At 35.9% G+C, this 15,293-nt stretch overlaps 1 protein-coding gene across 9 annotated transcripts in view; it reads right to left on the minus strand.

Annotated features, from left to right (window-relative positions):
- Nucleotides 1-9,202: 9,202 nt before the first annotated feature.
- CSNK1A1 (casein kinase 1 alpha 1) overlaps nt 9,203-15,293 on the minus strand; it is a 53,202-nt gene continuing 47,111 nt past the window's right edge. For 4 of the 9 annotated variants that reach the window (XM_077137382.1, XM_077137381.1, XM_077137378.1 and 1 more), the window contains one exon: nt 9,203-11,735. In XM_077137382.1, the coding sequence (XP_076993497.1) occupies nt 11,728-11,735 (8 nt within the window). In that variant the 3' untranslated portion in view covers nt 9,203-11,727. The other 5 variants (XR_013166257.1, XR_013166259.1, XR_013166261.1 and 2 more) reach the window with 3 other exon arrangements.

Genomic DNA, 15,293 nt, shown 5'->3' on the forward strand with positions numbered 1-15,293 from the left:
AATGATATATAAAATAATTAGAATAAAATTCACTGAGTAAGAAATTAGAACATAGGTTAACCAGAGGCCGGAGTGAGGGTGGGGAATGGGAAGTTAATGTTTTAACTGTATAGAGTTTTATTTGGGATAATGGAAAAGCTTTAGTAATAGAAGGTGGTGATGGTAGCACAATATTTGAACATAAGTAACAGCACTGAAATATGTATTTGAATGTGGTTAAAAGGGAAATTTGGGGTTATATATATTTTACTAGAATAAAAATTCTTTTAAAAAAAGGAATCTATAGGACTGTACATGCAGTGAATCCTACGGTGAACCATGGACTACGGTTAATAGCAAAATCATAAAAAATACTTATTCACCAATTATAACAAATGTGCCAGACTAATGCAAGATGATGATAAGGTGATACATGTGACCATTGAATTTTATGCATAAATTTTCTATAAATCTACAACTTCTCTAATAAAAAAAATGAATGTTCAGTGGGATACATAATTAAAAAAAATTTTTTTAGGGGATATGGGGGCAAAAGAGTTGGGAAAAAAATCTTTACTAGCAGTGGCAATCAATAGGATGACCACCCACACTTCACTTTTCTCAAGAGACTCATCAAATTTCCAGCCCCTCTTCTTGGGAGTTCTGAGAACCATTTTCTCTCCCCTTTCTGATCTAACCTCCAAATAACATGGGAACTCTGGCAGTGTAAAAAGAGCACAGTATTCAGAGTCAAGAAACACTGGGCTAAACTTACTTTGTGGTTTCAGTGTAGTCAGTTTCCCTTTCTGAGCCTCAGTTTCCTCAACTGCAGAGTTTCAGAACACATTAAAAATCGTACATCCTAAAAGGATGCTCTTAGGTTTATGGTCTTAAATATCCCTTCCAGCAATAAGATGTTAAGACTTAACTCTCAATACTCAAACCTTTTGTTCTCTGCTCCTCTTCCTCTCCTGGAAGGGAATGAACCATCTTGGGCTGAAACATGCTTAGTGTGAGGACCTATGTCTTGTAGATTTGTGAGCACCCTTCTGACCTAAGTCACTCCTTCCCACCCCCTGAGACTGTGTTGCCTTAGCTGTAACTGAGCTGGCTCTGTCCATGAATCCATCAATAAACAAATATTCACTAAGCATCTACTACTTAGGTGCCATTCCCAAGCATTAGGGGTATAGATAGCAATAGGGGAGTTCCGGCCCTTGACAAATTCTCAATCTGGTGAGGGACAAATATGTGTCTGAGTAATTGCAGAAATACAATTTTAAATACAGTTAGAGCTGGTGCTACCGTGAAAGCACACAGGAAGGAATTATCGACTTTCCTTGTGAAGTTGGGGAAGTGTCTTAGAGATGTTTAAATTGGATCCTGAATAGGTCAGTATATTAAAGGAGAAAGTGAAAGGTATTTCTGGCACAGAAAAATATATAAAAGCATGATGGCACACTGAGTCCTGGGAAATGTGAATGTATCTGGAGTATAGGGTATTGGGTCTGGGGATAGAAGCCAAGAAGTGAGTTTGGAGAGGCAGGTTAGCACAGGATAGATCATGGAGTTTGATCCTTATCTTGGAGTTGGAGGGCCATGTACATATTCAAGAATGATGCAGAGAACTGGAGAGGTTACACTCAAGGTAAAGTTAAGAAGCTATTCCAAGAGTTCTGATGAGAGGTGATAAAGGCCAAATTAAGGCAGGGGCAGTGAAGATAGTGAGGAGATAGACTTGATTTGAGTCAAGGATGGCTCCTAGGTGTCCTAATTGGGAGTTAATTTCACTCATCGAGAGAATTCTAGAAGGAAGAGCAGGTTTAGGGAGACAAGATATTAGGTTCCTCTGCAGTCAATCTTGGTTCTTAGCTAGCCATTGCAATGCATGCATCTTGGGACTCAGGTTGCACAAAAACCAGATATGGGATGTCTGCTATTTACTACATACAAAATGTATCAAATGACTGGGCACTCAGTATAACCAAAGTAACAAAGTTGAAACTATCATAGTCTGTATTAATATTCAACAACAGTTTTTACCGGGTTAGATTCTATGGATACTAGGAAAAAAGAGAGATGGCTCTTACCCTAAAATAAAATTCCTTTTTCTAGCAGGAGATACACTCTTTTAATAAGCTATTCCTCAACAACCAACGCAGAGCTAGATCTCCCCCCAAAGGTCAGAAAGCTGTTGGTCATTTATGGGAAAAGTCCCAATGCTAAACCCTCAGCAGATTATTTCTTCCTTTGTTTATGTATTTCCTAGCAACCAAGGATTGCGCAGCTTGTTTTTCTATGTGACAAGCCCTGAAAGAGAGGAACCAGTGCCAGAGAGATACAAGTTAACAGTTCCACAGGCTCTGCCCTCCTGGAAGATTTGGCCCAGATACCTAAGGGTACATACATCCAGAGACAGTTCTCTGACACACCCAACTTTCTCTTACTGTAGTACGTGCAGTGAGACAGAGGAAGTAAGAGCTAACTAAATATGCAACTACTCTCCTACATTCGTAAATCACTCTTGCAGACAGACTGGGGCTAAGTAGTTCTAGCCAATCACAGTTTAAATAAGCTGTACGTGTCACTCCCCTGCTGAGGTAGTTTACTGCTGGTGTGTTCCCTCCATCATTTCCTTCCCCTGCTGCCCTCAGTCAGAGGGAGGCCTTGAGTCCCAGGTGGTGCAGTTATGAGGTCTATTTCACTTACATTAGGCTTTATGTAAGGAAAAAATACATTAGCTATAAAGCCATTTTTTTCTTCTTTGTATGCTGTATGGCAGGGGTCACATTTCTTTCTTCTTCCATTTGAGTATCCCTTATTGCAGGACCACTTGTTGAAAATTTTTTTGTTTGGTTTGGCTTTTCATTTGTTTCTTTGCGAAGTGCATGGGCCAGGAATTGAATCTGGGTCTCTGAGAATTCTACCACTGCACTACCCTTGCATCGCCTGTAAAGCCATTTTTTAAAAGAATGTCAGCAGTTAACATTAAGCACCTTGACTATAAATACAGCTTCCTTATGGTACCATATGAATATCTTTATAACTACTCCCCTCTCTTTAATGCACCATTTTTTATACTTGCATCCCCCCCTTTTCACTTTCAGACCAAACATCTTATCCTGAAACTACCTAGTCTTATATAATTTCAACCATCACCCTTGTAGCGACAGTTCTCAAATCTACATCTCTGGCTTGGGGCACCACTCTTCCAGACCCCACACCTACAGTTAACTGGAACGTAAGGCTTCAAAGGAATCATGTATATTTTGCTAGAAAACCAAGTCCTGTTACAACATATAAATCAGATTTGTCCCCTAAATGAACACATCTTAAAAGAGCTTGCAATTTCTAAGGGGTCCTACAGTCAATCATTTAGAAAGTAATTTGGGCTCAAGTCCTGATAGTTACAAACTAGTAAAAGGAAACTTGAGCTTTAAAGTCAGGAGCCGTTTGTGGGCTGGTAAACTGACTGGGAATAGGAGCAAAGCCTCATTTGTAGGGTTTTCCAATCTCCCAACAAATCTAATTTAAAGTTACCAGCATGTGACCAAATGTGGAAACACTAAAAGTTTTCATATGAAAACAATGTTTTCGTGAGCTGAGAGAATGCTTTAATTTCTCACTATCTGGGGGAGATTTTCTTCACTTCTATGTTGTTTCATTCCATACAACCACCAGCAAGGTGACAATCGAGCGATTATTCCTTTTACGGATGAGACTAGAACAAATCACAAAACTAAGACAGAACTGGATCTTACCTACAGGTCCCTTCCCAATATATTCTGCCACCCATTTGGTTTCATTTCCTTTGCCAGAGGTTCTAACTTTAGTGTACAGCAGTTATCATTTAAGGTCTCCTTGAAACAGACTGCTGGGCTCCATCCCAGTTTCAAATGATAGGTCAGGGGTAGACCGAGAGGATTTGCATTTCTAACAATTTCCCAGATGAGGTGAATGTTGGTTCTAGAACCATACTTCTGAGAAACTCAGCCCTGTGCCTAGAGTAGCAGTTCACTACAAAAGGGCACTAGTAGGAATCTTTTCTAGCCCTAGCCCTGCCACTCATCAGCTGTTATCTTGACGGATATTATACTACAAAGGCAGAACGGAATTTCAAGATTCAATTATCTTGTTGCCTTTCCTTGCATTGCTTCTTTACTTAACCTTCTTAGCCTGTCACCACTCCATATACATTATTTGCAGACAAGAAAAAGCAAGAGTAGGGTATCTTCTGACTTTGCAAGCAGTAAGAGCCCCTCACCATAAGCCTTAAGAGACTCCTGGGTGACAATGCACATTTGAATGACTTCATGAACAGCCCCAGTAGTCACTTAGCAAAATTAGTGTAGATATTTTCTTTCCTGATGTCATTACAAAAACAGCACTTTTTAAAGATACAAAGTGGCATTTAAAGACATTTAAATAGCCTTTGTTTCCATTTTTTTCTACACCCCTTACCACTACCTTTCATTGATCACTAGCATTTCAACCTACTATATTTAACATTCACATATTCGGTAGATGGAAATACTAGCAGTCAATGAGAGGGAGGGGTAAGGAGTATGGTATGTATTAATTTTTTTGTCTCTAAATTGATGCAAATGTTCTAAGAAATGATCATGGTGATGAACATACAACTATGTGATGATATCGTGAGTTATTGATTATATACCAAGAATGGAATGACCATATCGTAAGACTGTTTGTGTTTGTATGTTGTTGTTTAAATAAAAAAATTTTAAGAGACATTTAAATAAACTTATTCCATTGGGGCTGATTATCAACCTTAAAACCCAACTGACTTTCCTTTCCACTTTACTCAGTGCGTCATTATAACCACCAATTGATGAGATTAAGGTAACTTTTAGCACCACCCAAAGGACTTCAAAAGGTTGGATAGGGGTTGTCGGTGAGAAGGGATAAGCTGTTTTTGATAACCTACCAGTGATCAAACTTTACTCCATCAACATTCTATGCTTTAGACTGCTGTTCTGACAAGCATCCTGTTTTCCCCTTTGCACTTCCCTAAAGTGGAGTTTATGCTTGCTGCTTGGCTTCTCAACCTGAAGTGATTCTGGTACACAGTAGTTTCTTGCTGCTTGAATTTTTTACAACCATTTTCTCTGTACCTAACACCTAAGGTAATATGATCATTTTCATTCTCAGATTTCATCCTGATGGTAGTACAAAGCCTTGTAAAACTGATGTCTTTGGATAGGGACGTGCCGAGACAGGAAATCTCTATACACTTACCTATCATTTCAACTTTTTGCAAAAAGTAAGCATTTTATCGACACCCATCTTTTATTTTACACGTGAACCTCTGGTACTTAACTCCTGTGCACTCTCTTGGCTCTATGCTAAAGAAGTGGGTACTCTGCTGGCTTGAATTATACATGTTACTTTTTACTGTCATTTCTCCAAGATTAGTTTCCTCAGTCTAGTTTGCCTGTTGAAATCTTACGCATTCTTCTAAACGAAATTCTGAGATTTCTTGGATCTCCATCTGCTCTAGCATTACATCCATTTTGATTACACCCCATATTGCAAATAGGCCCATATGAACTGTCACCCCTGAATTCCCAGAGTAAGATGGTGCCGATAAGACTCAGTAAATGCTCAACTGCAAATCCACCTGGGAAATAGCCAGCACTTTTGCACATGGCCTTAAAAAACGATGGGATAAATAAGCTACAGCTTACATAATCTTCAAAAGTTGTGGCACAAATCTTGGTGTTGATGAAGTGCTACAGTAGGTATTTAGGACTGGAAGAAGGGGGGAGGGGATGTATTTTTAGAACTGCTCTCAACAGTTGTTGAAGCAAATATTAATTGCAAATCTGCTGCAGTCCACCAGCAGAAAAAATAGCTAGCTGCTGGACATGCCATAGAAATTGCTCCCAACAGCTCTTTCATCAACTTTTTCTCAATCAGTAACACAGCAGATTTAACATGGTAATGTTAAGATGAGGAATAGCTCCATTTTCTACTTAAGATGTCCTACTCCATAAATGACATTATTAGGCTATAACAGTACTGCACAATTTGGGGGTAGGACGACCCTTTCAGTGAACACAAAAGTATCTTAGAAAAACCTGGGTGTACAGAAATGCTCCAGAAGCATCAATGAACTATTAACATGAAGAAATGTCAAATTTAATTTCTATCTAGAATGCAGACCTTATCCTGATCATTAGACCTGGATAATTTACTTTAAAGAAATACATCCAATACCAACACTAGATTTTAGTTGATGGTTTTTTCTTTTTCATGAAAGAATTTTTTTTAACTTGGATTGTCAGCAGAAAAGAAATAAAACTCTGAAAATATTATACATTGAATAGTGGAGAATTAAAGTCTCAGATACAGTTTTAAGTTGCTTTTCATGAAAAAATAATTTCGATTTTCGTAACCATTAAGGAGCAAAATTGGTTGACATTTTTTTCTTTGCTATCATAACACCCAAGTGAACTTTTGGGTCATAATTAGTACCTGATAAATGCAAAATGTGTAGAATAGTTTTGGCTTAAAGTTGAGTGCCACTAGGAAGTATCTTTTAAAAATGTGAACAGTATCATAAGGCCTGGGTTCTAGCCTTTGTTGTGGGAACTTGGAGCACTTCTGTGCATTCTTTTGGGCTTCATTTCCATCTCCAAAAGACTGAAGAAAATGAGCTCTAATATTTCATTGTAAATCTGCACTCTACTAGCAAGTTCCAAATGGGTCAATAGGTAAATTAGTAAAGAATTTTGATGACTTGTCCGTTTTTCTCCTGGATTTTCCCCCTGGATCCTACATCTTTTGTGGAGGTGGGTACATGAGTGAAAGGTAAAGGAATTTAAAGAAATGGTGAACTACAATTGCTGACTAAAGGCCTAAGAACCAAGACCTTAACATATCCTTATAAAGCCAAACTATATCATAATATACTCAAACTATTGCTTATCCAGGGCCCTCTGTCAACACACCTCTTAAGTCACAATATCTGGACAGCAGCCCACCTATGGTAGTCTCCCTTTCCTCTGTTCAATCCCCAACCCAGTTAATGTATGCAAGATATAGTTAATAATACATGGCAAGATTTGAAAATTACTATTAAATTTCCACAAATTTTCCTGTAGTTAAAAATACTTTGGAATCTACCAAGATTAGCAGTGACATACTTTTTAGTAACTCAAACATTTTGCTTATTCCATTGTTAAATCAGTGGACACATCTTGTTTTATTAAATAACTGAGCCAAGTGTTACTCTTGACAATTACTTTTTCAGACCCTAATGATTTAGTAAACATTTCCTAATCTGATATTTACCAAGTAGTAAATTAGAAAATGCTACAAAGAAAGTAACTTCAAGCCCCTTTATCTTAGTTGCCTGCCCTCCCCAATCTCCTTATTTTGAACTTCTCCCACCTCCCAATCCCATTATTTTGAATTTCAACATGCCTAGTTGATAGCATGTTTAAGATCATACAAAACACACAATGTAAAATATACCAAAAGAGGAAAAATTAAGATCTTAAGGAAACAAGGGAACATGACTACCTCCCCTTTAACCCTATGGCCTTAGTATCCTCATGTAAAACAGAGAGAATGGGAGTTACTTTACAGGAAGCCATTAGAATTAGGCTAATTAATATATGTAAAGCACATTACATAAAAAAGTTAAAAGCGCCTTGTAAAACTGAAGACCTACAGATATAAAACACAAATTATTTCTAAGGATATGGTCTCAGTTCACTGAGATGATCTAAAAACAAACTCAAGTATTAAGTTCTCACTACAGTTTTGTTCAAGTTTGAATCATAACGACCTGAATTATTTAGTAAATGGGCAATTTATTATTAGGCGTCAATGAAGCAACCCTGGAAATACTGAAATGATCTCTATTAACATTTTTAATATCAAAGAAATGTAGATATAAGCAAAACATCTAAGTTTTGTTAAAGGCAGTTTTTAAGGGTTAGCAATTGAACTAAGGTGTTTCATAAAACTGCCCATTTTTGCCTAAGTATGGAATCATCTTCCTACTTCCTCCAAATGAGACGGCTAATTATGAACTGAACCACACACACAAATTCCTCTAAACCTCGACTCTAGCCATCTTCAGCAAAAAAGATGTTTCAGTATTATTCATTTTACCTTTAACTTATTCTAAAATGTTTCCTTTCCCTACTCCTACACTTTAGTTGAGGTAAAAATCTCATCTTTGTCTGGTGGTCTCTTGAAGACTTCACCTCCATATTACTCTTTCACATGATCTAATCATGAGTCAGGCCTTAAATTACTGCTCCTAATACTTCAACCTATGTGTACAATGCATTCAACCAACTTGGAACTTGTCTCAGTCAGCTAGTTCTCTAAAGGTTCTGTCACAGCTTGACATCTTCATTACTGTAGTATAGAAGTCTCAAAAACTGGTTTAACAAGTCACTCCAGAAAAATGATTCATTTTACGTCAACAATGTATATAGATAGTCTGAGTAGATCAGTTTACATTTGGTCCATAACCATCTTGGTCTGCTTCAAAAGAATAAAAGTATACTAAAAGAGTTTTGGCATTCTTAGGAACATTCAAGAGAAGGAAATGGACGTTACAGGGAAAATCCTTCAAGAGTTGTGAGCAATGATAATGTGACTAAATGAAGTATAGTCTCACAAAGTGAGCATTCTACAGGGATGGCACATCTGGGCTACATAAATGATCTATTTACAACACTTCTTTGCTACAACTCACAGATCCACTCACTTCTTATTCATATGGTCATCCACCATTTAAAAACTGACAAAGAAATAACTAAAATATTTCTACATATCCATTTTGCTCAGAGAATGAGTAAAATTGTCCCACAGATTAGTTGGGAAAGAGTGACCAGTCCATCTGCATTGAATCTTGCTGAATTTTCAGAAGGGGAATTAAAAATGTATAGGCCACTGCTTCTTAGAATTCCTATGGTTCATTCTGGGTAAAGGTTATAATAACCTAACCTTGACGTTTCTGCAAACTTTAGGGAAACTACCAGCTCACTGGCTTGGGTTCTAAAATCCTTTTGTTAATTTTATTATAATGCAATTAAACTTAATAGTTATTACAGTATGCTCTGCTTGAAACATTTAACAGTATTACAAGGTTAGGAGAAAATATCTTAATTAAAATATTTTTTGATGGAAAACCATAGTAAAAGCAAACCTTGAAAAATTCACTTGCAGGCCACAGAGCATATAAGCACAACCATATGGGAGGAGATAACCAGTCTCTCCCTTCATATATATTCTTCTTTATTTTCTTGTTATACCTTCCCAAAACAGAGACATTCAACAGTAGTTAGAATGGCCATCTCCCAACATTTAAAAAAGCCACACCCCTCAATGGGTGAACAAAGTAAAGAGTAGTAACCTAGAGTTCAGCTGATTAAGCCACTGTGGAGACTTAAGTGGTGAGGTCTTCCAATTTCAGAGTGATGTGTCTTCAACTTGTACCATCATTTTAGTGGAAAAACATAATTTAAATTTGGTGAAATGAGATTCATCTCCAGACAGGATTAGTAACAGCATTCACTGAATTTCACATTCTTCTTTTGTGAACTGTGAAGAAAATGAATGGTAGCTAGAAGATCAATGGGATTCCAGCTCCAGCTGCAGATGGAATGACAATATATCAGGAGAAAACACCTATATTTTGATTTACAAAGCTAACAGCAGTTTTAAATCTGCAACTTAATTACAGAGCAACTACACCACCTTTTCAAATGGCAAAAATACAAAAAAGTTAAGTGTTACAAAAATATTTCAGAAAAAGTGCATAGTCTAAGTGCATAGTAAATAAAAGCACTGAAAAATATCTTGCTAGAGGGAGTTCAGCTTGGAAAAGTTAGTACCAAAGCTGAACATTTTTATTTTACACAAACTATACTTAAAAATAGCTTTATGAGACTGATTTCTGGCTAAAAGTATCAAAGGGTTTATTAGTCAAGAAACAAAGACCTTAACCGACAAGGGTAAATAGAAAAGAAACAAAGAAGCTGCCCAACCCAAAAGTTCATACTCAATTAAGATTTCTGCAGTATTATGGTACTAATGGCAGAATGTTGTAATTAACCATGGAATTAATTATTGCTAAAGTAGTTTTCAAACGATAAAAATTAAAAGAAAAACTAAACTTGACACAATTCAACCAAGCATGTGTTGATTTACAGTTTAAAGGTTATTGTACAAAATACCCACATTTACACAATAGGCTCCTGGCAGCGTTTCAGACAAATGTTCTTTTAATTTATTCTGACATGCTATAAATGAATAAATTACACTATTTAAAGAATTATTGTTGATAAGTTTTTCTTTCTCTTGGGTCAGAGAGAGAAAAAGAAAAGAACGCGCAAATAAGATTGAGAGAGGAAGCCCACACACAAATAACCTACAGAAGTGGCTAGGGGCCAGGGAGGGTCAGCAATCACATGAACCTCACAGTGTGATGCTTTCCAAGGATAAGAGCTAATCTGGTTATAGCCATTTCACAAAGATTTCAAAGAAAACTTCTTTTTATGGTCAAACCCTTTAATGCTTTAATTCTTTTTCAAAATCAGTCCAGCTGTTAAGTCAGTGGCAGCAGGCGTTACAATACCAAGTTCTGGCAGTTGCAGTACTAAGTATTATGCCTGCAAGTCATTTAAAAAAAAAAAAGGAAAGAAAAGAAAATGAAAGAATGCCTTTCCCCTTCAGATGATTAAAAAAAAATTAAAATAAAAAAAATTTTAGGAAAAGTTCTAACACTATATCTAAAATGATTTGCAAAGGATTATTACTTAACAAATGGCTTGAAGTAGTCTATTAAAAAATTGGGGAGACTTTGATTCCATGAGTCAGCAAGGCATTTTTTGTTTAAAAAAACCTCATTTCCTTACAGAAACAGTTTTTAGTTTTTAATGAACTTGTAAACAAAAAGCTCCCATTTCAAAATAAAAACAAAATCCCAGATCATATAGATGTTTACAGTGATTACATTTATCTAAGCAACATACATACATGGTTCAATTGTAAGATGTTAACTAAATCTCTGTGACAAATATTTTTAATACCAAGAACATTATAGAGTTAATGCAGAGTCCTAAGGATAATCTAGTAGTCACTAAGTTTTTCTTAAGTCTTCACTTTAGATGCTGTTATTTCTAGCACAGGTAAGCAGGCAGTCTTTCATATGCTCAAACACTGGAATCTTTGGTTGCTACCATATCAGTTGGCTTGCAAACAAGAAGCCAACCTTTTTAAGAATGTTTTAAGTGAACAACTTGCAAACTCTAGGGATGGAAAAACCCTAAGAATGCACAATTGTGAGCATTTACAACCATCACAACTGTGGCTGAAGACTGTTCATGCCGTTCTTCTGAAATGAGATCTCAAAGCAGTATAGTTCAAAATAAAGTTTTAACAAAAAATTGGCATATGCACAATTTTTCCACCAATTTCTGTGTGTCAACCATTTAAGTTAACTTTTCCACTTGAGAAAATGCAATAGAAAACTGGACACCATGTTTCACTATCTCAGTTAATATTCACAATTACAGTGGCTACAACTCAGGATACAGCACCACCAATGCTGCCCAGAGCCAGTTTATACTGAAATTAAGTTCTTTACACCAAGTAAATGGTTGTCCATAACCACTGGCTAGTGATATGAACTAAAATTTCTAGATTTGGGGAGAAACAAATGCTGCTCCGATCATCTGCTCTGCTTCTTCTGTCGATTCATGCTTAGAAACCTGTTAAAAATCAAAACAAAGAAAGGTATGTTAAATTTTCATGTAAAAAATAAAATTCAAAAACTGTACCCCAAATAGAGAAACTGGGTTGAACTAAACCAACTAGTTTATCAAAAAGGCAGCTTGGTTATTTTTTCATCTATTTGAAAATCACTAGCTCTTTTTTTTTTTTAAAATTTCCAAAATTCACACACCCTTTATACCATCCACCAAGCAACCCCTACCCCACCCCCTTTCCTCCAATCCTGGCAACCTCCTAATATACTTTGTCTCTGCACTAACTCAATTTTCAAAAATAGAAAAATATGAAGCTATAATATAAAACTTCTATTTCAAATGACTCTGGGTAAGAGTGATGCAAGTAAATTAAAGCCTCCCAGTTAGCATAATTCTCAAACTAGAATTATGGGTAATTCAAATGAACCTGTTTTGTTCACTTCTATGTTTCTAGCACCTAGAATATATGTGTTCAAACATCTCTAGAAGGAATTGAAAACAGATTACTCTGCTTTAGCAACTAGAGAGTGGAGATTAGTTTTAATCATACTGTGAGCTGGAACTTTTATGCATATTTCTACTACCGATAAGGAATGATATACCTTAATAAATGTATCAGGGATACACAAACCTCATAATTGTATGATTTCTGTACAGTAAGCTTAACATTTAAAAATTATATACTCCCATAAGTTGCATTAAAAATGTTGCTTGGTTATTTATTTCTCCTACTTAACAATTAGGCTTTACGCTTCTATATAAAGAAATGCAAGTGCAAACAACAAAAGAAGGCTTCAGGTTTTATGACTGTGTGCTGTTATGGATGAAGAGAGAAAATGCTTATCTCACAGGAATATCAAGAAAATCCCATAACCATCTTCTCTCACTACAGCTACCCTTTCTTTGAGGTGTCAATACCAACCTCCTCACCTTTTCAAACCCTTATAACGCACCTAAACAGAGCTCATTCCAGTCCACTTTGGTATCCTCTCACACTTCTTTATCAAATGTTTTCCCTCAATCATATACTGTCTGTATTCACCAAATTGAAACTGTTGGACCATCTCCTACAGACTTCATAGGATAAATAAAATACTTCTCTTATTTACTTTTTATGCATGAATGCCCCTCCCAAATACTTATATATCATATTTTGGTAAATATTCCCTCAATTGATACTTAGGAGATTCTTTTTTTCATTTGAGGACAGAAGCAGTCATCTTTATTCATCTAATAAACATACTGTGCTAAGTTCTGAGAACAAATATTTGAGTGCTATACTTCTTTTTCCCTCCACAGTGCCCAACAACAGAGTTGGAGTAGAACAGACCTTTGTTGGCTAAGTACTAAGTTCATAAGAAGCAAATACTGAAAATGAAAGATAATGATACTGAGAACATACTTTACCACAGGGTATACTGTTTCTTTGACATACATTATTAAATAGAATTAGGAAGGTAAACATAAAAAAAAAGGCTGTCAAATCAAACCTTAATTAAACTAAAAAAATCTAACTATACTTTATAACCTAATCTCAATTTTAAAATACAGGATATTCTCATAGAATATTTTAATAAACTGGATTAGCTAAATGGAAATGACCCTTACCCAAGTTCAAGTTCTGCAATTATTCTTAAACATGTTAAGAAAAAAATTTCACACTAAGAATATTGTTTTTTTTGTCATAGCTTGCATAATGTAGTTATTATGATGAATAAACCAAATAGGACTTTAAAATGGAAAGTCCTATTCTCACTGACAAACTAAAAAGGAAAGATCAGTTACACTGTCAAAGTGTTAGAAAACTCTGTGTCTTTAATAAGGACGCTCTATATAAGAATTATATCTGTTCATCTTTCAATCTGTTATTTGAGGAACTGCTAGGTCAATCCATGATTACAAATGTTCAGGAATTGTATAGTGACTAGCCTAACAACGCTCCTAGTGGAATAGAGCAGTCAAATCCAGATTTAACTCTTCAGATGGGCCAGTGGTAGGATACTCCACCCAGGGATTACTGTTTCTCCAGTGAAATGTCCTAAAGATGTTAGTGAAGCTTGTTTAGGAAAAACCTCAATATGAACATTCAGCAGGTATTCAATATTTTCAATATTTAATCTTCAAGTATTAAGCATTCTCTTCCCCAGTGTACTTTAGTCCTTGGTTTTTATCTTGCAGTTTGGATGGCGTCTCTTGGCTTCCAAAAGTTCAAAATACTCATCTTCACTGTAACATCAGTTAAAATATGGGATAAAATCCCTTTGTTCCTAAAAAAAAAAAAGAGGAAAAAATAAAGTTAATAAGGGTCAGAGGATTAATGTGATGATTCAGGAGCTAATAGCTACAGTTAAATTTCTTTTCAAGTCTGCAAAAGGAAAAAGTTTTGTACATGAACCAGGAAATTCTATCCCTACCCCCCCAATCTGAAAGTTGAAAAGTATGCATTTGTTCCTATTTGTGAATTAACTTCAGATGTCTTTTTTTTTTTTTTAAACAGAACCAAAAACTAGCTCAAAGGGATATTTATATAATAGTAAGCCCTGAAGTTTGAGATGGGCTGAAATTTAGGATTTTTGTCATAGTGTCATAGTCCAGGAAACTTTTTAAAGTGATTTGGAACATAAATTTCACTATGCAATGCAATTTTTATTTAATTAACTTTTCCTGTAATATGTCCTTGTGGGCTTTTTTTTTTTTTGGTTACCTAGAATCAAGTTTAAGAGAATATGGATTTAGATTAGTAGCATATAAAGAAAAAAGCCATAAAACCTTGGACTCTAAGAAGGTATTAAGTAGGTTTGACAGAAAAGACAAAAAAATAGATTTTACTTTTATCATCACAAATAAATGATGATTTATGTATACTAGGTATCTATTATCCCTGAACTGCACTAAAATACAGACCGGTAATATGAATTATTTTGTCTTCCATACTACAAAATTTATTTTGCTACAGATTTCTGAAGTTGCTGAATGTCAAAATACCTTTTACAACCGAGTCCTTTCCCAATTGGTAGATGGTCTGCAGTGTACACCACTGAGTCACACCAACACTGTACTCTTCAAGGTCTTCTGATTGTTGTTGCGTCAGTCAGACAATGTGACAAGTTGAAGTTTAACAGGTCCAGCAAGCCTTTGGGATGTGAGGTCCAGATCACCACAAGCCATTTCTTATAATCTTATCTTCAATTACTGTTGAGTTATTTAGCTCTTTTCTATTCAGCTTTATTGTTCACAGTGGAAAAAGATGACAAAAATTCAAGATTGCAGTAGGTGCAGCTCCCTGGTACTTCTTTGGACTGAGTGTATGCAGAGTAGATCAGTCTCTCCAGATATTTCAATTTCAAGGTCTTCCCCTGTGATATGGGTTACGTTGCTGAGTGACCAGCCACGTTCCTAGCAGCAATTGGTGAAGCCAGAAAAAGTTAAGCTAGACATAAATGGCAGTTGAAGCCCAGTAAATACTGGGAGGCAATTCAAGGAAGACCATGGACATGGCAAGTTCATGTGATGGAAAAATATTTCTAATTTCTTTCGAATGCCAACAAATTGACATCCACT

This window comes from Tamandua tetradactyla, chromosome 20 (genome assembly GCF_023851605.1).
Source record: "Tamandua tetradactyla isolate mTamTet1 chromosome 20, mTamTet1.pri, whole genome shotgun sequence".
In the NCBI taxonomy this organism is placed as follows: Eukaryota; Metazoa; Chordata; class Mammalia; order Pilosa; family Myrmecophagidae; genus Tamandua; species Tamandua tetradactyla.